The sequence below is a fragment of the Narcine bancroftii genome, chromosome 6 (genome assembly GCF_036971445.1).
Source record: "Narcine bancroftii isolate sNarBan1 chromosome 6, sNarBan1.hap1, whole genome shotgun sequence".
Lineage (NCBI taxonomy): Eukaryota > Metazoa > Chordata > Chondrichthyes > Torpediniformes > Narcinidae > Narcine > Narcine bancroftii.
This window is the reverse complement of record NC_091474.1, coordinates 251,255,795-251,279,661: the sequence shown is the minus strand read 5'-3', so window position 1 is coordinate 251,279,661 and position 23,867 is coordinate 251,255,795. Positions and strand designations below refer to the sequence as shown.

Below are 23,867 nucleotides of genomic sequence, written 5' to 3'. Positions count from 1 at the left end.
ACATTGGTGATCCCGACAGGTTCAAACACCTTTGAAGCTGATGTGAACGACTCCTCAATCAACACTATAGCCATCAAGCTTCCTGACTTCTGGGTACAGGAGCCTGAGACCTGGTTCAGCCACGCAGAGGTTCAGTTTCATCTCTGCCAGATTTCATCAGATACGACCAAGCTTTATCATGTGGTCACCGCCCTGGACCAGGCCACTGCCAAACGAGTGTATCTCCCGGGAAGACAAGTATGGGACCATCAAGCGGTGCTCACCGGCTCCTTCGGCCTCTCCAGGAGCTAGCATGCCGCTCGGATGCTTCACCTCGACGCCTTGGAAGACAGAACTCCAATCGCATGGATGGATGAGATGCTCGCGCTCACGGGTGATCACACCGCCTGCCCACTCTTTGAGCACATCTTCCTCGACCATAGGCCCGAAGAGATCTGGCCGTTACTGTCCCAGGAGAGCTTTGACGATCACAGGAAGGTCACTCAAAAAGCTCAGGAGCTATGGCTTGAACGATTCCTGGAGGGCTCAGCAGTCCAACGGGTTACGAACTCCGGGCATGACCACGCCAAGCCTTCCTCTAGCGCTGCGGAGGAACACTCAGCCACTGCAGGGGCCTCAAAGAGCATAGCCAGAAGCAAGCCATCCACTTCAGGCCTCTGCTTCTTCCACCAACGCTGGGGAGCCAAGGCTCAGAAGTGACGTCAGCCCTGCTCGTTCCAGGGAAACGACCAGGCCGGCCGCTGTTAATGGCTGCAGCCAAGAACACAGCCTTCTCTACCTGCGAGATGCAATCAATGGCCGACGCTTCCTCGTCGACACCGGGGCCCAGATCAGTGTCATACCGGCCACAGCCACCGAGTCCCAGATCCGACCTCAAGGGCCTCCACTCCGGGCAGCCAACTCGACAGAGAGATCCGAACGTACGGTACCAAGAACGTCCACTTCCAGCTCAGCCAGCGTAAGTTCTCATGGAGATTCACCATTTCGTCTCTCCGAACCTTCATCCTGGGTGTCGAATTTCTCCTCGCCCACGGGCTCCTGGTTGAGGCCCCCAAGGTAGGCGACTCGTCGATGCCCGCACCTTCCAATCCATTCGTCTCAATGCCTCCCACACAAAGCAGCCGCAGATGGCCACAGTCAGCGCACCCAAGGACGAGTTCCAGCGCATCCTGGACGAGTTCCCGTCCCTCCTCAAGCCGCAGTTCTCCGCTGCTTCACCACACCATGGGGTGCATTTGCAGGAGCTAGGGATCATTCAACTCTCCGACAGTCCTTGGGCCTCGCTGCTCCATATGGTCCCAAAAGCTTCCAGTGGCTGGCGCCCCTGCGGAAATTATCGATGAGACAGTACCTGACTGTTACCCAATCCCTCACATTCAGGACTTTACGGTCAACCTGCATGGCGCAAGGGTGTTCTCCAAGGTTGACCTGGTGTGTGGATATCATCAAATCCCAGTGCCGAGGACATCCCCAAACCCCCTTTGCCCTGTTCGAATTTTTACGAATGCCTTTCTTGCTCAAGAACGCAGCCCAGACCTCCCAGTGCCTCATGGATATGGTGGGAAGAAAATTGAACTTTGTGTTCATTTATCTGGACAATATTGTTGTCGCCAGCAGAGACTGGGCACAACACAAGTCTCACCCTGTGCACCCTCTTCTCCCGGCTGGCCGACTTTGGCCTCACAATCAACCCGGCCAAATGCCGGTTCGGGAAAGAGTCCATGCAGTTCCTGGGCCATACCATCATAGCTGAAGGAACTACACCAGCTGCTATGAAGGTCGTCGCAATCAGGGAGTTCCCGCGCCCGGGTAACCTCAAGGGGCTACAAGAGTTCGCAGGTATGGTCAACTTCTATAACCAATTTATTCCAGGCGCTGCACGCATCGCGGCCAAGGACAAGACGCTCGTCTGGACTCTAGAGGCCAGCAGAGTATTTGAAGCCGCAAAAGATGTCCTCGCGAAGGCTACCCTGCTCGCCCACCCACGCACCGACCTTAATACGGCACTCTCCGTCGATGCCTCCGCCATCGGTGCAGTCCTGGAGCAGCAGGTTAATGGACAGTGGAAACCACTGGCATTCTTCAGCCGACTTCTTCGTCCGCCAGAGCGCAAGTATAGCGCTTTCGACCGTGAGTTGCTGGGCATGTACCTCGCTGTAAATCATTTTCACTATTTCTTGGAGGGGAGGCCTTTCACCATTTTTACTGACCACAAACCCCTCACGCAGGTGCTCGCTATGGCTCAAGATCCCTGGTCGGCCCGCCAACAGCATCACCTGTTCTTTGTGTCAGAGTTCACCACCGACGTTCGGCACAAGGTGGAGAAAGACAATGTGGTCACCGACACACTCTCCCGACCAGCCATTTGCTCGCTGACACCGTGTTAGACTACGATCAGCTTGCCTGGGACCATAAGTCTGATGGAAAGATGCAGATCTTCAGGAGAGCCCATAACAGGCCTGTGGTTCCAGGTCCTCCCGACTCCTCTTGGTGATGATACCGTCCTGTGTGATGTCTCCATGGGCACCCCGCAACCAGTCATTCCCCAGCAGTAGCGCAGGCAAGTCTTCCACCATATCCACGACCTTTCCCACTCTTCCATCAGGTCCACGGTTTGTATGGTGGCAGAACGCTTCGTCTGGCATGGGCTTCGGAAGCGCCCGTGCAGGACTTCGAACACGGCCGAGAACGTTTCAGCCACATACACGTGGACACATTGTCGGCCCTTTACCCATTTCCCGAGGTAACTGTTACCTTTTCATTGTGGTAGACCACACTACTCACTGGCCCGAGCCAATTCTGATGCCAGATGCCTCTGCGGACTCCTGCTCCCGAGCACTTTTGACCGGTTGGGTTGCCCAGTTCGGCATCTCGACCCACCTCACCAGCGACCGAGGCGTGCAGTTCACTTCCGTGCTCTGGGCACAGCTTGCCAACAGACTGGGAATTGAGCTGCATCACACAACAGCCTATTACCCACAGGCCAATAGACTGGTCTAGCGATTGCACCACCACTTTAAGTCGGCACTTATGGCCCCCCTCACTGGCCCCGACTGGATGGATGAGCTGCCTTGGGTACTCCTGGGCATCCGCTCAACACCCAAAGAAGACCTGCAGGCATCATTGGCCGAGCTGGTCTACGGTGCACCACTAGCCCTGCCTGGTGAGTTTATCAATGCACCTCTCAGCCCTCAACAGTCACCGCACAGTTTACTTCCCCGCCTCCGGGCCCAGTTGGTCTCCTCCACCACTTCCCAGACATGGCACACGGACCTCCTTCATACCCAGCGAACTGTATTCCGCAGAATATGTCTTTGTCAGGCAAGGCACATCGACAGCACCCCTTCAAAGACTGTACGAAGGGCCGTACAGAGTCATCCAGAGTTCAGGATCCACCTCCACACTGGATATTGGTAGTAAAAGGGAACTGTTTACTGTGGACAGATTAAAGCCAGCGCACCTCCACCACAATGAGCCACTGGTTGTGGCCCAGCCCAAGAAGCAAGGCCACCCAGCAAAGAAGGACATTGGTGCCGGTTCTGTGGGAGGGCTGTGTGGCAGCACGCCATTAGGCAGGCAAACCGGCCCGGCGTGTCACGCACGCGGCAGGGCAGCCAGCCAAAATGATGCCATCGGGGGTTTCTTCCTAACCTCGGCACCAGGCTTAGAAGCCCGCGCTCTGCGGCACACGTGAGGCCCTGATGACGTCTGGACCCACGGTGTGGTTCTCAGCCAGGCAGACCTCAATAAACCAGTTTGCTTACTGAACTCAACCCATTTGGTTGTGGAGTTATTCAGTAAGAGAGTAGCTGTCGCTACAATATATTCTATAGGAGAGTTTTTCCATGTATATTTATTGGAAAATCAAAAATATTTAAAAGTTTTAAGTAAAATTTTATATTATTATTAACAAAAATTGTCTTGGTGAATTTCTATTGCTGCTGGTCGAGGTGGTAACAATCCTCACATTCATTTTCTTTCTATTTGACTCCCTTAGAGATTGCAAATTTACCCTTACTCCCCTCATTCTTGCCAATTTACTCTTTTTCTTGGCAAATTTTTCTCCTTTCTTGTTCAATTCCTCCACCTGCCCAACTTCTCTACTCATATACAACAAGATATTCTGTTGTTTTTCATCTACCACCCTCTGTTAGCTAGGAGCCCCCAATTCTCAGCGGAATGCAACTTCATTGAGAATTTTAAGAGATTGCTTTAAATGTGTATCCTTGCTCACCTATTGCCAAAACTAATTTAACTTGCCAACCCAACCCATGTAATTGTATTTTCAGACTCTCATTTCAGGCTTAATTTCTTCCTCCAGCTCTTCTTTTGTGCATGTGAAATATATCTGAAGGCCCCATTGTCGCAAGTCCGTAACTGAAGCCAACTGGTTTATCCTGCTCAACAACACTTTTGTTCAATCTGAAAACAGTTGAAACAGCAACTAGCTCTGTAATGAGGTGCTGTTCCAAGTAGATATACCATCATGCACAAGGTTCAGTCAATCACTAATGCAACATTTATTCCCAACTATTTCAGAATATTTGGAATGATTTCTGCTCATGCTCAACATTTTTAATGCCACAATTTTTCAAGGCCATTGAATTTGGTGAGCAATTCACTCTCAGTCCTTTTCCGAATCCATATTAGAGTGAGTTAAGAGACAGCCAGTGTGATACCTTATCACTGCAAGTTAGGCTATAGCTCCACAACACCCAGTAGATGTACTCAATTAGCTGCCTGCCATTTGTAAGCGGCACAGAAAAGTACATATTTCCATTCATCTATGTGTTACCCTGCTGCCAAGTGGAATGTACTTCTTCATGCCAGGCAATGGATGAACTCACCGAAAGAACAAATTTCTGGTCGACATACTTCTTGGCTACATTTGGTTGGAAATCAGCACACTCAAGGAATCGCAGGAAAAATTCATAGACAAGCTGAAAAGAGAGGGAGGAAGAATTAAATCAAACTGGCATTTCCATTATTTTATTACAGAATTATGAATGAGAAGCTGAGGTAGGCGACTTAGACCTTTGAGCCTACTCCAGAATTTAACAAGATTATTGCTGGCCTGACTGCAACCTCAAGACCTTCCAAACCTCTGCAAACACCTGAGAAAGTAGATGCGCTGACATGCTTTCTTTTTGAATATTTTATTTTTGATTTTACAGACTCGTGCATTTCAAACACAGGAGAACATTCGTCCCCTTTTACAGAGTATAGAGTCTTCCCCTCCACCCCAAAAATGATAAATCAACAAAGACATACTAGTTACAAAAGAAAATAAAACAACAGAATAACAGTGGTTACAAACAAGCCACAGAAATAATCTAAAGATAACACAAGGCAAGAAGATACCCAAGTAACCAAAAGTGAACAGAAAATAAACTTGGGGGTATGTTGACCGGGTCTCAGAGACATTTCTTCAGTCCTGACATTCCAGGACTGGCATGAATTTACCATCCAATGCTCCTTTTAAAGAAGGGGGGGGGGGGGGTGTAATCATACCTGCATTTCAATGTACAGCAAGTACAGTTGTCACATTTCAATGTACGTGCCATCCCTCCTCTTCAGATTGTAGGTGATTTTCTCCAGGGGAACACAGCTCTGCACCTCCATGTTCCTAACATGTGGTGCTCAGCTGGGAGTCAGACTTCCAGGTAACCACTATACATTACCTGGCCACAGCCAAGGCAATCGTTACAAACAGAATTTGATACTTGGCCAATCTCAAACTCATGTCTATGATATTCCCCAGCAGGAACAGCTCAGGGTCCTGTGGAAAGTCCATCCCTGTAATTTTTCCCAAAATATCCCTTGATATGCTTTCTTCACAATGACACTTGGGTGCTAGGTCCAGGATAGGTCCTCCAAAATAGGGACTCCCAGAAATTTGCTTACCCTCTCTATTTCTGATCCCCCAATGATCACTGTGTAGCGGGCACACAGAGCAGTATTGCGAGCCGCCACCGTCAGTTCACAGACTTACCTGACACATCGCAGGCTAGCAGTGCTGGGTGCCAAAGTACAGCGAGTAGATCATATGAAACCCCTGCCTAAAGGCGCGGGGAGCTAATGGCTCAGCTGTGGACCAGCAGCTGTTCACTAATGAGCTCATTAACAGGCAGGGAATAAAAGGTCTGTGTATGTCTGCAATAAATCATCTTCAGTTGACTACCTTTGTGTGTGGTTGCCGTTATTTGTTAGCATCTAGCGTAGTAGCCGCTACAAATTGGTGACCGCGACATTAAGATTCAATGAATCTGAATCATTATGGAAAAGGAGGAGATTTCAACAGTAGTAACAACTGCCGCCGTCATGGCAGTTAAGTTTCATTTGATTCCTTTCTGGACACATCGGCCTCGAATTTGGTTTCTTCAAGCTGAAACCCAGTTTCGTCTTCGGGGTATAACGGCGGAAGACACAAAATTTTGGCATCGCGAGTAAGCAAATTTATTGCTCATCCTCCGGCAAAAGACCAGTACACCAGGTTCCGCCAGTTTCTTCTTGACACATTGGAACTTACTAGGCTTGAGCGTGGCATGCGTCTTTTGAACATGGAAGGCCAAGGTGACAAGAATCCATCAGACCTGATGAATGAGATGCTCCCATGGACAATTCCCATTGTTTGCTCTTTGAAACCTTATTTCTGTCAAAATTTCCAGCTCCTTTTGCCATACCCATTGGTAACATGGATTTCTACCATCCCCATGATGTGGCTCGAGAGGCTGACAGGCTCTATCGTATCCAACACAAGAGTCTGCCCGAATACATCCAGATTTTGCAGCAGAAGCATCTCCCGCATCCTACCAGCCTCCTGTATCTCAGTCCAATCCCAGAAAGAGGAACGTGCTGATGTCCATCAAGACTGGTGTTTTTACCATCACCACTAGGGACAAAATGCCCATAAATGTGTCAAGCCATGTACCTATTACAAAATGTCGGGAAATGAGAGAGCCAGCTGCCAGTAGTGGCCTTGGCAGCTGGTGTACATACATGTATCTTCAGGACGATGCGAGTAAGTGCAAATTCCTTGTAGGCACAGGTGCTGAACTTAGTTTGTTCCCGCCGACCTATTTTGAAAGGTCGCATAAAATACACCACTTGACCCTGAGAGCGACGAATGGAACCGCCATTCCAAGTTTCGGTACTAGACGAGTCACAATCGGAATAGGTGGAACCACATTCCATTGGAATTGTGTCCTCGCTTCTGTTGCTCAACCCATTTTGGGTGCAGATTTTTTACGTTCCCACGACTTATTGGTTGGCGTAAAACGTAGAAAATTAGTTCACCCTACCATCTTTCAGACATATCCACTGGCGTGCATCAAGGGAAGAGTTTCGTAGCTCGGAGTACATACGTTATACAAGGATGCATATACCGCTCTACTCAACAAATTTCCCCATATTCTCACCCCTAACTTCAATGCCTCAAGAACAGCTCATGGTATGTCTCATTACATAGACACATCAGGCCCACCAGTCCATGCCAGGGTTCATCGCCTGGCCCCTGATAAAATGCGGCAAGCAAACGCAGAATTTAAAGTAATGAAAGAATTGGGTATCATCCGACGTTCAAACAGCCCTTGGGCCTCACCTTTGCATATGATACCCAAGAAGACAGGCGGATTGAGACTCTGCGACGACTACCATAGGTTTAATGATGTCACTACACCTGACAGATATCCAATTCCACACATACAGGATTTCACCGCCCATCTGCATTATTGCCGCATATTTTCAAAGACTGATTTGGTTAAGGGATATCATCAGATACTGATTCATGAGAATGATATTCCCAAGACAGCAATTATTACGCTTTGGTCTTTTTGAATTCCTCAGAATGCCATTTGGCTTAAAGAATGCTGCGCAAACTTTTCAGCGGCTTATGGACACTCTCGGCAGAGATTTAGACCGCGTATATTTACTTGGACGACACCCTTGTAGCAAGTCAAAATGAGCAAGATCACTGCCTGCATTTACGCCGCCTTTTCCAACGGCTCCAAGACTTTGGTCTGACAATTAACCTTGGCAAGTGTCAATTTGGCAAGTCAACCATAGAATTCAGGGCATAAATTACAGCAGATGGCATATCTCCGTTATCAGGCAAGGTAGATGACATCCGTATATTCTCCAGTCCTGTCACCGTCAAAGGGCTACAGAAGTTTTTGGGAATGATAAATTTTTAATCACAGATTTATTCCCGGGATCGTTGACATCCTGCGACCACAGTTTGACATCATCTCTGCTCCAAACAAAAACATTACCTGGACCACAGAGGCAGAGGCATTAAGCCAAAGCAGCAGTGCTTGCGCATCCAAATCCTGAAGCTGCTTTGACGCTTTGCACAGATGCCTCGGGAACAGCTGTGGGTGCAGTTCTGGAACAATATGTCAATGGCCATTATCAGCCCCTTGCCTTCTTTCGTCGTCATCTAAGACCAGCGGAAATGAAGTACAGTGCTTTTAATCGAGAACTATTAGCACTTCATCTGGCTATAAGGCACTTTCATTATATCTTGGAAAGTCAACATTTCACCATATTCACAGACCATAAACCACTCATTTTTGCCTTTGACAAAGTCACAGATCCTTGGTCGGCAAGACAACAATGACATTTGTCCTACATTTTGGAGTTTACTATGGACATAAGTCATATTTCAGGAAAGGACAATCTGGTCAGAGATGTGCTCTCTCGATCAAGTGTGTGCCATATTCAAGGTGGAGTCAACATTGCTGAACTGGCTGCGGCACAATCCGCAGATCCGGATATACAGGCATACAGTACAGCTATTACTGGACTCTACATCCAATAGGTGGCACCACAACAAGGTAGTCCAGAACTGCTTTGTGATGTATCGTTGGGCTATCCTCGACCACTGGAGACGGCGTCTTTTTGATGATATTCACACCCATCCATCAGGACTTCAATCAAAATAATGTCAAACAAGTACATGTGGCACGGGCTGAAAAAAGACGTCACACAATGGGAACGAACGTGTATATCCTGCCAATCTGCAAAAATTCAACACCACACCAAGGCACCCTGCAGCCTTTCCCGACAATACGCAGATTTGAGCATGTGCACTTAGATCTGGTTGGACCATTACCAGTATCACAGGACATGAGGTATATTCTCATGGTAGTAGACACTTCACACGCTGGCCAGAGGCCATTCCATTACCAGACAGTGATACTGAGCCATGTGCTAGAGTGTTCATCATAAATTGGATTGCTAGATTTGGAATGCCTACACACAACTTCGGACCGTGGACCACAGTTCACTTCTGCGTTATGGGCTCCCTTGGCTTGTATTTGTGGTACACAGTTGCACCACACTATTGCGTAACATTCGCAGTCCAATGGCCCGGTAGAACGTTTCCATCGACAACTTAAATCTTCACTGAAGGCCTGACTCACCAGCCCCAACTGGGTCGATGAACTACCTTGGGTTGTACTAGGAGTACGAATAGTTCCAAAAGAAGATCTGTCTGCATCATCTGCAGATTTGATGTACGGTACAGCCCTTATGGTTCCAGGAGATATTCACTTCACAGGCAATTCAGACACGGACGTCCTGCAACAACTCTGCAAGGCTATTGCTAACAGCAAACCATCCTCTTCCAATTGACATGGTAAACCTATGCAACAAGTGCCTCAATCACCATTAAACACGGAATTTGTATTCGCATGAAGACAGGTTCCAGGGGCACCGTTACTAAAACCATATGAAGGACCATTTTGTGTGATTAAGAGAGATTGCGTGGTATATACATTAGACATCAGAGGGTATCTGCAGCTATTCAGCGTGGACAGACTTAAACCCGCCCATACGGACCCAATTTCACCAGTTCAGTCCGCCTTAGTCAAGCATATCTGGCATCTTAAGTTACGGTGACGATTCTGGGGGGGGGGGGGTAGCTGGCGGCGGTATTGCGAACCGCCACCATCAGTTCACAGACTTACTTGACACATCGCGGGCTAGCAGTGCTGGGTGCCAAAGTACAGCGAGTGGATCAGATGAAACCCCTGCCTAAAGACGCGGGGCGCTAATGGCTCAGCTGTGGATCAGCAGCTGTTCACTAATGAGCTCATTAACAGGCAGGGATTAAAAGGTCTATGTATGTCTGCCATAAACCAGTCTTGAGTTGACTACCTTTGAGTGTTTGCTTTTATTTAGCAGCATGTACTGCAGTAGCTGCTACAACTGGATCATACGCCTCCAGCTTTCCACTCTTGAAGTCCACAATCAGCTGCATGGTTTTGGTAACATTGAGGGTAAGGTTCTTGTTGGTGCATCATTCAGCCAAGTTTTCAATCTCCTCTCGTACGTTGACTCTTTTATACAACCCCACTACCATGGATCATCAATGAATTTGTAGATGGTGTTATTGGCAAAGCGAGCCACAGTTATCGGTGTAGAGAGAGTAGAGGGCTAACAATGCAGCCCTGTGGTGCTCTGATACTGATGGAGATGATGGAGAAGACGTTCTCACCAATCTTCATTGATTGTGGTCTGTGGGTGAGGCAATCCAGGATCCAATTACAGTGGGGTCTTGGGAGTTTGATCAGTTTTGAAGGGAAAATGGTGTTGAATGTCTAACTACGTTTCTTGAATTTAGCCAAAAAGTCAATAAAGAACATCCTATTTTATGTGTCTTCACTGTCCAGGTGATTTTGTGTAGAGCCAGTGAGGTGGCATCTGCCTTGGACCTGTTGCTATGATAGGCGAATTGGAACAGATCCATGTCATCAGTCAGCTGATATGCTTCAACACCAGTCTTTCAAAACAATTCATCACTGTTGATGAGTGCCACTGGTCGACAGACATTTAGGCAGGTTACCACACTCTTCTTGGGAACAGTTATGATTGAGGTGCATTTCAAACAGGTGGGTACCATGCCCTGTTATGTTGATGTCCATGAATAGAACAGGTTTTTAGTATTCAGTCAGGTACTCCATTTGAACCAGATGCTTTCCTTGGATTCACTCATCTGAAGAGAACCTGCATGCCATCCTCCGATACCAATAGTAGAAGATCATCAGGTTTCTCTAACTTGTTGTGGTGGCCAAATCAGGTGTGAAAGACATTGAGCTCATTTGAGAGTAAAACTTTTCTGTCCCCTACTGCACCAGATTTGGTTATGCAGCAGGTTATGTCATTTAGGCCCCACCAAAGATGTCAGGCAACCTTTGTTTTTTTCCATTTTTGTCCAGAACCTCCACTTTGCCTGGGAGACGGCTTTTTGTAAGTTGTACCTAATCCTTATATAGTATTATGGATCTCCAGACTTAAGTGCCTGCAATCTGGCTCTCAGCAAGTTCCAGATTTTGTTGTTCATCCAGGGCTTCTTGTGAGGAAAAACCCTGAACGATTTGTTGTCATGCCTCTGAGGTATGATCATGTTGAACGCCATGCTGAAGTCATTGAACAAGAGCCTGGTGCACGAGGCATCACTCTCTTGGGTCAGGAAAGAGTGGAGGGCCAAGGCTATAGTATCATTTGTGGACCGGTTTGACAGGAAACAAACTGGAATGGGCCCAATACCTGTGGAAGATGTGATTTAATGTGTTCCATTACCAGTTATAGCACTTCAGAATCACAGAAGCCAGTGCCGTTGGCCATTGTCATTTAGTCTAGTTACCGTTGCTCACTTGTACACTGAGATGATGGTGGTTACCTTGAATCCTGTAAGGATAGTAGACTGCCGCAGTAAGATGTTGAAGTTGCCCATAAGGACCTTTTCAGCTGGGCCACAGTCCTTCAGCACCCAACCGGGTATGTTGTCTGGCTTTTAGTTAACATTGTAAGATACAGCACAGAACAGACCTTTCATCCCAATTTGTCTGAGTCAACCATATTACAGCCTGGTCTAGTCCCATTTTCCTGCATTTGGTCCATATCTTTCTCAACCCTTTCTATCCACATACAAGACCAGGAAGATGTAGGAGCCAAATAGGCCATTCAGCCCCTCGAGTATGCCCCACCATTTAATCACAAACTGATCCATTTCACACTCAGCCCCACTGCCCTGCCTTCTCCCCAAAACTTCTGATGCCCTGGGTCATCAAGAACCTGCCAATCTCTGCCTTAAATATACCCAGCGACCAGGCCTCCGTAACCACCTGTGGTTTCAAACTCCAAAGATACATCATCCTCTGGTTGAAGAAATTCTAATCAGACGGCCTTCAAACCTGAAGTTGTTTCCTTTTGCCCTGGACTCTCCACCATGGGAGACAACCTTTCTATATCTACTCTTTTCTAATGTTTCAATGAGATCCCCCTCTCGTTCTCCTAAATTCCATTGAGTACAGGCCAAGAGCTGTCATATGCTCCTCATATAATAACCCTGTCATTCTCGGAATCATCCTAGTTGACCTCCTCGAAAATCAGTACATAATTTCTTAAATGAAGAGCTCAAAATTGCTCACAACACCTCTCCATCTCACCAATGCCTTATAAATCCTCAACGTCACATACCTGAAATTCTGTTCCCCTTAAAATCAATGCCACAGCATTGCATTTGCCTTCGTCACCACAGACTCAAACTACAAGTTTACAACCCACAAGGACTCCCATGTGCCTTTGCATCTGGTTATTTTCAATTTTCTCCTCAATTAAAAAGTAGTCTGCCCATTTATTTTTTTGATCCAAGTACATGACCGTACACTTTCCAACATTAATATTTCATATGCCTCTTTCCCCGTTCTCCTAATCCAAGTCCTACTGAAGCCTCCATATTTCCTCTGCACAACCTGCTCCTCCATCCACCTTTGTATCATCTGTAAATTTGGTCACAAAGCTATTCATTCCATAATCCATATCATTTATATACAACATAAAAAAAAGCAGCCCCAACACCGACCCCTGTAGAACACCACTAGCAACTGGCTGCATCAGAATATGATCCTTGTTTTCCAACTCTCTGCTTCCTGCCAATCAGCCAATGCTGTACCCATGCCAGTATGTTTCCTGTTATACCATGGGGTCTTAACTTAAGTAGTCTCATGTGTGGCACCTTGTCAAATGCTTTCTGAAAATCAAAATACACAAAATCCGCTGCATCTCCCTTTTCCAGTCTGCTTTGTCACTTACTGAAAGAATTTCAAAAGGTTTGTCAATCAAGATTTTCCCCTGAGGAAACCATGCTGGCTGCAAACTATCTTGTCACATGCCTCCAAGTAATCTGTAACATAACGTTACAATCAACTCCAACATCTTCCTAACCACTGATGTCAGGCTAACCAACTAGAATTTCCTTTCTGCTACCTCCCTCCCTTCTTGAATAGTGGTGGGACATTTGCGATTTTCTAGTCCTCCAGGACCATGCCAGAATCTACCGATTCCTGATGCCTCCACAATCTATCCCTTCTCTGGTCAAGCCCATTCTCACTTAAAATCCACGACACTTCTGATGCCTTCTATCACTTTGATAATTTCCATTTTCTTGGTCCTAACAGACTTACCTTGACCTTTACACCTCCATCCAACATCAGGATGGCCTATGTTCTTCCTTGAGGAGAGGGAGCACCAGCTTCCCTCCACCAACATACCCATTCATCTGGATGAACTCTTTCTAACATTTGACTCCACATCCTTCCTCCAGATATAGTCATGGCCACTTGCTTGGCAAGCTGCTATTGTCCACGTGGAACAGTTCCAGTTTAAGTCCAACTTGGGCCCACTTCCTCAACTCTTTACTGATACACTGGTGACTGCATTGGTGCTGTTTCCTGTACTCATGCAAAACTCATAACTTTTGCTGCTAATTTCTATCTGCCTTCACCTTCATGTGGCTCGTCTCTGATTGTTCTCTTCCCTTTCTGGATCTCCCTTCCTCAGGAGACAGGCTAGCTACTCTCTCCATGGCAAGTGACTTAGTCCCAAACTTCTTCCCATCACGATTCCATTCCATTTTTCCCAGATCCGCTACCTTAGCAGTATTTACTCTGATGGAGAGGTGCTAAAAACATCCTCCTTCTTCTTGAATTAAGGCTTCCCCTAAATCATTGTTAACAAATTCTTTGAGTTCATCTCATCGATTTCCAGTCCCTCAAGGTCAGAACAAGGAAAGAGTTCCTCTGGCCTTCGCTTTCTCTGCAGTTTTCACACCTTTAAAGAGATTTCACCACCAGACACATCTTCCCATCTCCTCTCCATTTGACCTTGCACAAAGATCATTCTCTTTGTGAACCTTGGCCCACCAACGATCCCCTTCTTACCAGTTGTCCATCTGTGATATTGGCTCATCGACGCCCAGCCAGACCCGAAGGGCACGTCTTTCTGCTCGGCATTCCAGTTACATTATTTTGTCTAAACTGTCATTCTTGAGCTTGCCTCTTTCATTTTGGCTGCATCTTCTTGCCATGATCACCAGTTTTCCCCTCAGACACGTCCAGACTCTCCCACTATCCCTGCAGCTTAATCAACATCTTTTCTCTCTTTCAAGTTAAGATGAAGGATCTGTGACATGAAATGTAAACTGTTTCTCTTTTTGACCTACTGAATGTTTCCGAACCTTTCTGCTTTGATTCCTGATTTCTAACTTTATTTTTATTTTCAAACAAGTTCATACCAATATGCAGCAAGGGAATTACACGATGGATAGGGTTTGACACAGAAAAATCTGAGGGTTGCCCACAATATCTGAAAATAAGTTGACAAGCACAGCACGCTGATGTGGCAGCCGTCAACTGGCTGCCTGATGACCGGCTGCACCAGGGTCTACTATGGAGACGCCAATACCCTGGAGTGTAAAGCCCTGCAAAAGGTAGTGGACACAGCCCAGGGCATCACAGGCAAAATCCTCCCCACCATCGAGAACATCTACAGGAAATGTGGTCATCGGAGAGCAGCAGCAATCATCAAGGATCCACACCACCCAGCACATGCTCTGTTCTCACTGCTACCATCAGGAAAGAGGTGTCGGTGCCTCAAGACTTGCACCACCCCAGGTTCAGGAACAGCTGCTGCCCTCCATCATCAGTCTCCTCAACAACAAACTCAATCAGGAACTTAATGAAGGGCTCCTACTTTTGCACTTTATTTTTGCCTCGATATTGCAGTTGGTTTACATTTCTTTACTTGTTTACATGTTCATTGTGTAGTTTTTTTTGCACTAACAAAAAGTAGTAACTCTGCTTCAGCCACAGGGAAAGGAATCTCAGGGTTGTATGTAATGTCATACATACAATGTTATGCTCTTGACAATAAATTTGAAATCTATATTTGAAATCTCAAGACACTTGATAATTTTGGAATTGGAATTTGGTCAATTGGAATGCCAAGACGATAAAATTTTTGCCAGATTGGTCTTAATTGCTTGAAAACGTGACCTGGAAGAGGGGAATATAAAATTATGAGATCCCAAGATACAAAGGAGAGAAGTATTATTTCTCACAATTAAATTATGGAGATTTAAGGTCATTAGTAGACCAGATAGAGGACCATTGATGATTTATTTTCTGATCCACAAAACAAGAGATCTGAAACTCTGGGCCAGAAAGCCTCATCACATTTATAAAGTAGCAGGATGAACACAAAGTGTGAAACCTGCAGGATTGTGGACACAGCTGGGAAATGAATAAAGGCGAGTTTTTGTTTACACAGACAACAGGCAAATGGGTGGCTCTGCACTCTAAATTTCTATGATGATGTCTTTCCAAACATTAGGGCAGGCTGGCCAAGGAAAGATTCAGCTTCCTTCACATTCAGATTTATTGTCAGGATACATACACAACATCACATAGAACCCTGAGATTCTTTTTCCTGCAGGCCAGGCAGAATTACCATTTATTGGTAGTGAAAAAAACCAACTACTCCATGTGCACATGGAGACGAATAAAGAAATGTAAACAAATGACTGTGCAACACAGAGAAAAAAATTCAAGAAAGTGCAAAATAGAGTCTGTAAATTAATCATTTTGTCTCATCAATTATATCTCACCGATCAGTACATCGCCATTGAGACCAATGTTGAATATTGATGTGAATAGAATAATAAAGTCAAACATTGAAGGGATTAGTGTTCATGTTGGTATCCTGAGGCAGACTTTTATTGTTAACTTCTGCATTCCTGCCTCTCCCATCCTCCCACTATTTTACAGTGCTTCCCCCCCCCCCCACCCCCCTCAACTATACCATCAAATGCTGTTGACCCACTAATCCAACAAAGTACACTTACCTGTAGATGTGGCCATGCAGCCTCGAGTGTGGGCTCATCTTCCTCTGGGTCAAATTCTGCCCCAGTGGGATTAGACGAAGGTGGCAAGGTTCTGAATAGGTTTATTGAAAACTGTGGGTAGAAACATCTTCAGGTTAAATAAATAGTTACATATAATAGAAAGAAAATAGTGTCTCCAGTGGAGAACTCAGGCAAGAAAAGACCTACTGCTAACAACGCAGACATTTATCATACTAAAATATTTCAAATCTCTTATTTTCCACTTGATCAGCTTTGCAATTTAAAAAAAAAATTCTCTTAATACATGATAAAACTGCCAAATGAAACGTTCTATTTATTACCACTAATCTCATAAAATAACATGGTAATAAAACCCAGGTTGGGTCATCTTTGTATTTTCACTTGTATCCACCTATCCTCTGCCATCCTGTGTTCCTCTCCCTCCCACCCTTTTATTCAGGCTTCTGCCCTTTTCTTGCTCTTCCTGAACTGTTACAGCCTGAAATGTTGACCATCTATTGCCTTCCATGGATGCCATCTAATCCACAGAGTTCCTCCAATATATTGTTGATCCAATTACTCTGGAGGTAGAGAAGAAATTGAAAAGCAAACCTCCATGCACATTTCTGAAGGCTTAAAATACAAGCAGATTTTCATGTTGGGTCATCAATGACCATAATAAAAAACAAATTTGTTAAAGCAAACAATTCCTAAATTCTCTTGGTCTGAATGAAGCATCTTCAATTTGAAGATATCTAAAATTATGAAGCAGATTTAGTTACAGAGAATGAATCTGGGCAGATGAGAATATCAAGGGAAGGCACATCCATGGGAAACATTACTCAGATAAATTTTGCATACTTTTATGAAATGATCACAATAGAGTAGAAATAAATGACGCAGGATAGTAGATTTAGGACAGAGATGAGGAGGAACTGCTTTTCCCAGTGAGTTGTGAATCTATGCAAATTGCTGCCCATTGAAACAGCGGGAGCTACCTCAGTAAATATATTTAAGACATTTGGATAGATTTTTTACATAGCAGGGGAATTAACGGATATGGAAAAAGGCAGGTAGGTGGAAATGAGCCTATCATCAGATCAGCCATGATCTCATTGAAAGGCGAAGCAGCCTCGATGGGTCGGATGGCCGACTCCTGCTCTTGTGTTCTTATGTAAACTGGGGTATAATGGCAAGTGTCAGAACTAGACCTACAGGATGGTACAGAGAGAAACTTCACATGGGAAACAGATGCATCCTTGTAGCTCATTTTGAGACTTAAATGGGCTGAATGGCCTCGTTCTGGTTTGGAGAATGTCCAGGATTCTCAGGTCCTCAGAAAGGGCAGTACCTCTTCTGCACCACACCAACTTACCAGTTGAAATTGTAGTCACTTCTCTTCAGCAGCCAAGAGTGTTACAACTGAGCTGAGACAAATACCCGAAGATTCGTTAGAACAGCCAGAAAGTATTAATCTGGTTTATCCACTGTGTATAAACAACATCAATATGTGCAGACATACCATAATAACAGCCTCTGGGTAAATGGCTTCTGTGATGACATCCCGGTTGTGTGTGATATACTCCACCATCTCGTTCAAACCTGCCCGTTTTACCTCTTTGTATTTGAGGTCACTGAGTGGGTCAGAGACAAAATCAAAGAGAACACAGCATTGTCGTAACTTCTGAACAAACAACGCTTCTCTCTCGTGAGTTTGTGCATCTGGAAATGATAGAACACATTTTTAAAAGTGTTGAAATTAAAGTTGCAATAGTTAATGACGTCTTCATTTAGCATCCAAGAGAAAAGAATAACAATACTTGTTCAGCTTCACAAAACAAGATGTATAATTATATAGTCAATAGATAGCTAAAATATTTACATGCATGTAATAAAAATAGAAAATAAAACAGAGCAACTAGTCCAACATTCATCCACCCGTGGCTGGTGTATGTAACAAATGTTTACACTAAATATTAATGTTTCAGGTCTATTGACACCAAAGGTAGATGCAGGAAGAATTGCAGATGATCAACCATGGAGCAGGATTACATGACATCACATTAAAACACACAATTTACTCATTTATTTTTGGATAATGACACCATTGTCAAAGCCAGCTTTTACTGTCCATACTGACTGATCTTGAACTGTCCTTCTGGGGAAGATACTCCTATATTGCTGATGGAGAGAGATTTTCAGGATTTAGAAATGTTCTGTGATCTAGGCACAATCCTGGTAAATCTCCTCAACAATGCCTCTCAAACATCCATATCCTTCCTGTAATGAGGCGATCAGAACTGAACCCAATACTCAAAGTGTGGTTTAACCTCAGTTTTATGGAGTTGCGACATTACCTCGTGCCTTTTGAACTCAACACCTGACAAATGAATGCCACAGACCATATGCCTTCTTAACAACCCCATCAACTTGCACAGCAGCCTTGATGGGCCTATGGATGTGGACTCCAGGATCCATCCATTCTTCTACACTTAAAAATCCAGCCATTAACCACATTCTTTGTCTTCATGTATGACCTTCCAACATGCATCACTTCACTTATCTGAATGAATTCCATCTGCAGTTCTCCGCTCAGCTCAGCATCCTATTGCTACCTACGACAACCTTCTACACTATCAACAACACCTCCAACCTTCATGTCATCTGCAAACTAACTGACCCATCCCTCTACTTCTTCATCCAAGTCATTTAAAAAAAATCAAAGAGCAGGGGTCCCAGAAATGATCCCTGACGAACACCACTGGTCTCTGAACACCAGGCAGAATATGTTCCATCTATTATTATCCTCTGCTTTCTGTTGGCAAGCCCATTCAGAATCCCAGCAGCCATGGCTCTGTGGATTCCATGCCCCGTGACTTTCTGAATGAGCCTACCATGGGAGACCTTGTCAAACATATACACCACCTTTACCACCGTATTTTCATCAATTTCTTGTCACCTCCTCAAAATAAAACTCCATTCAGCTCATGAGGCATGACCTGCCTCTCACAAAGCCATTCTGACCATCCCAGAGAAGATAATACTTGTAAAAATGAATGGGACACGGAAATGGTAGGGGAATTAAAACAAATACCAATCTCAAAGGTGGACAAAACATCCAAAAATTACTGGAGAACCAACTGTCCAGGGTAAATTGTTAGTGTTGTTAAAATCTCGAGGAGATAATGCACAGACAACTGTTATCTCAAGGACCTAACAGCTGTGGTGGTAGTGCACATTCTGGTCGTCATCTTCCAAGATTCTACAGATGTCACTTTGACAATGGGCGGGATGTGAACGATTTCTATCTTTACAGATGCTGCCTTCTCAGTGTTCACTGGAATTTCTGATTTTATCAGTTAGGGTTCATCAGAAAGCTGAATGATGTCTTCAGCTGCAATTGCACTGGGTGCTGGTGAGGCTGCACCTGGAGCACCACATGCAGTTCTTGTCTCCTAACTTGAGAAAGGATATGCTGACTTTGGAGGCAGAGGTTCACGGGTTAATTCTGGAAGTGAAAGAATTACGAGGAGAGATTGAGTAGCCCAGGATTATCCTCAAGAGAGCCTAGCAGGAACATAAAATTATGAAGAAATAAATGAGATGAAAGCCTTCCAGTGGAAGGTGAGATGAAAACAAGGGAACCTAGCCTCAAAATTTGGGGGAGTAGATTTAAGACAGAGATGAGGAGCAATAGCTTCTCACAGAGAATCAAAATTCTGTGGAAATTTTTTGCCCAAGGAAGCAGTAGAGAGGCAGCATTGAATGCACTTAAGACACAGATAGACAGAAAAGATAGCAGGAGAGTTTATATACAAATGGGCCACTAAATTTATATCAAAGAAAACCCCATATTAAAAACATGTCATTTAGACGTGGCAAAAAAATCATTGTATCTGAATAAAGGTGGGGATATTGCCGCTCACCCAGAACAAATTAATACCCGTGACTCTGGATAAGAAGATCCTGGACACCTGGTACTGGGACAGGATCAGGTGTTTCAAGGATTGTTATGAGCAAGGACAGTTTATGTCATTCAAACAGCTAAGGAATAAATGATTTGTCTAATAAAACTTTCTTCTGCTATTTTCAGCTAAGATCTTTCTTAAGGAATAATTTGAGATGGTCTATGGCCCTGCCCATGTATAGTGACATGGAGATTCTAATTTGAAAGCGGAATACGCGCAAGTTCATCTCAGTGATGCATCTCCTATTCCAAAGTGAGGGCCCGAAGCCGGGCTTACACAAGTCAAGGGAAAGCTGGGAGACGGACTTGGGTAAAACAATCCACGAGCAGTGCTAGTCAAACCAATGCCAGGTACAGATTGGTCCAATACAATTTCGTACATCAACTGTATCTCACACTCCAAAAATTACATAAATCTAAATCAGAAATGTGCTTTCAGTGTGGTGTGCAGATTGGAACCTTTATCCATTCAACCTGGCTGTGTACAAAGGTGAGATCCTTCTAGGAGGACCTGGGAGACATGCTGAAAAAAATTCCAAAGGTGGATTTTCCTTAGGATCCGGAATTGTACGTTCTGGGGAACATCATGGACATGAGTTTAAACTGTCCAAGTTTGTGACAGTCACCTTGGCAGTAGCTAGGAAATGTATAGCGGTCACAAGGAAGTCCGACTCCCAACTAAATACTACATGGTGGAATACAGAAATGAAGAGTTGTATTCCCCTGGAGAAAATCACGTACAATTTAAAGAGGAAATGTGCCACATACTTCTTCATGAGTACACAGATATAATTCTACCCCTTCTGAATAAAGGAAATTCCACATCTGTGCCAGTAGTGAAATGACTGAAATCAATGAAATGGGGGAAAAAATATAACATTTTTGTATCATCTTGTATTGGATAACATTATATAATTGAATAATTGTCTGGTATTGATACAAGTGTTAAATAAAATTTTCAAAACAAAAATGAAGTGGGTTGTGGCACAGATGACGTCCTCTTGTATTTTGTTCTTTATTTTAGGGTTCTTTGGGTTTTTCTTAAGTTCCCTTAATGGTTTGTGACTTTACCGATATTTGGTTCTTTGTATTTGTTTAATTTATTTAATCTTTTCTTTGTTGTATTAGGGTATGTGAGGGAGGTGAGAGGGATTGGGTAAAAACTAACTTCTGTATGTTATATTCTATTGTTGTAAGAGATTTGTTCGAGTCTTTGAAAATCAAAAATATATTAAAAAAAAGACAGAAGATAGATTTTTGCATGTAAGACAAATTAGGGGTTGTAGGGAATAGACAAGTTAGCAGAGCTCGAGTCCACAGCAGAATCAGCCATGATCTTATTGAATAGCAGAGAAGTCTTCATAGGTCAGATGGCCTGCTCCAATTTCTTGTTTATGGGTTGATGGAAATAAGAGGGCTAGCGGGGATCAAAGAAAAATTACTTTCTCCGAGAGGATGGCTGCAATCTAAAATGCACTCTCTGAATATGGTGAAGGCAGGTAGTCTGGCAATGGAGTACCAACAACAACCTTGCACTCAATGTCACCAAGACCAAGAAGGTAATTGTGGATTTAGGAAGGGAAAACCAGATGTGTACAATCCAGTGACCATTGAGGGATCAGAAGTGAAGAGGATGAGCAAATTTAAATTCATTGGACCCAATATGCTAATGTCATCATTTCAAAAGCACATCAACTTCTTCATGAGTTTGCTGAGGTTCAGTATGTCATCAGAATCCTTGACAAATATCTATCGATGTGCAGTGGAAAGTGCAACATCACGGCCTGTAGGCATCAATACCTCCAAGTGGAAAGCCCTGCTAAAGATAATGGACACAGCCTCTCTCCCACTGTCATCAAGGATCCACATGATGCAAAATCAGCTAATCCCTTTTACAATAGATAACCTTCCCTTTAGAGAATGGGAGAAAAAAGGGATCAAAAGAATAGAAAATTGCTTTTCAGGAAATAAATTACTATCCTTTGAACAAATGAAGGATAAATATAATATAACTCACGATACAGTGTTGGCATACTACCAACTGAAATCCTACTTGAAGGACAAATTGGGAAGCAGTCTGAGGTTACCAGAGGGAAGTAATTTTGAATATGTGATTACAGACACAATGATAATCAAAAAATTTATAACAAATATCTATATTAAACTGCAAGAAATGGAGAATGAGGAAACAAATGGTAAAACTAAACAAAAATGGGAACAAGATTTAAACATAAAGATCAAGAAGGAAGCATGGGAGAAGTTATGCTCTGGAACTATGAGAAATACAATAAACACGAGGTTCTTCTTCTTTGGCTTGGCTTCGCGGACGAAGATTTATGGAGGGGGTAAAAGTCCACGTCAGCTGCAGGCTCGTTTGTGGCTGACAAGTCTGATGCGGGACAGGCAGACACGGTTGCAGCGGCTGCAGGGGAAAATTGGTTGGTTGGGGTTGGGTTTTTCCTCCTTTGCCTTTTGTCAGTGAGGTGGGCTCTGCGGTCTTCTTCAAAGGAGGTTGCTGCCCGCCAAACTGTGAGGCGCCAAGATGCACGGTTTGAGGCGATATCAGCCCACTGGCGGTGGTCAATAAACACGAGGTTACGTATGATACAATATAACTGGATACACAGGCTATACATTATACCTCAAAAGTTAAATAAATGGGACCCAACAGTATCAGACAGATGTTTTCGCTGTAAAAAGGAAATGGGAACAACAATTCATGCAATCTGGAAATGTGAGAAAGTGAAAAAATTTTGGGAAGCTCTAAACCAGATATTAAATAAAATCACAAAAAGCAATATACCAAAAAAACCCAGATAATATAAGAAACAAAGAATTTGGACTTGATTTGGATGGTGCACAAAAAAGATTTGTTATGATAGCCCTAGCTGTAGCAAAAAAAATGTATTATGTCAGCCTGGAAATTAGAAGATAACTTGAGAATACAACAATGGTATATAGAAATGAATAAATGTATTCCACTAGAAAAAATAACATATAATTTAAGAAATAATATTACAATATTTGAACAAATATGGGAGCCATACATGAAACACAATGGAGAAAACCTACCAGGGACATCTACCACCTAAAATGACAGAAGGAGAAGAGAATGAAAGAATTGACTCAGTGGAATTTCTTGTTTGTTTTTATTGAGTGACAACATTGTTTGACGGGTTTAATGTATCTTAGATTCTGAACTTTAAATGAATGGGTGGGGAGGTAGGGAGGGTGGGATGGGAAGAGGGCGGAGAAAACGACACTGTATATATTTGAAAAGAAAAATGTATGTATCTTGATCAATGTGGTTTATAATGTGAAAAATAAAAAATTTAAAAAAAAAGGATCCACACCACCCAGCACATGTTTTGCTCTTGCTGTTACCATCAAGGAGGAGGTACAGGTGCCATGAGACTTGTACCACCAAGTTCAGGAATTGTTGCTACCCCTCAACTGTCAGTCTCCTAAACAACAGTCATTTAAACTCATTTATGGACTCTTCACACATTATTTGTTATGATTTTGTTTCTCGATTGCAAAGTTTGTTTATATTTTTTTAGTTTATGTTTCTTTTTGTATACCTAGCTCTTTTTTTCTTAAGTATAGTTTAGTTACCGACAAGTAGAAATTCTGCCTGGCCTGCAGAAAAAAAAAATTCAGGGTTGTATCTGATCTTTAACATGTACTCTGACAATAAACTTAAACTTTGAACAT

At 44.0% G+C, this 23,867-nt stretch overlaps 1 protein-coding gene across 4 annotated transcripts in view; it reads right to left on the bottom strand.

Annotated features, from left to right (window-relative positions):
- ppp2r5d (protein phosphatase 2, regulatory subunit B', delta) overlaps positions 1-23,867 on the bottom strand; it is a 207,381-nt gene that overhangs the window by 80,578 nt on the left and 102,936 nt on the right. For all 4 annotated transcript variants that reach the window (XM_069887946.1, XM_069887945.1, XM_069887944.1 and 1 more), the window contains exons 4-6: positions 17,709-17,908; positions 16,187-16,297; positions 4,848-4,940 (exon numbers count right to left, since the gene is read on the bottom strand). In XM_069887946.1, the coding sequence (XP_069744047.1) occupies positions 4,848-4,940; positions 16,187-16,297; positions 17,709-17,908 (404 nt within the window). The remainder of the gene's footprint in view (positions 1-4,847; positions 4,941-16,186; positions 16,298-17,708; positions 17,909-23,867) is intronic.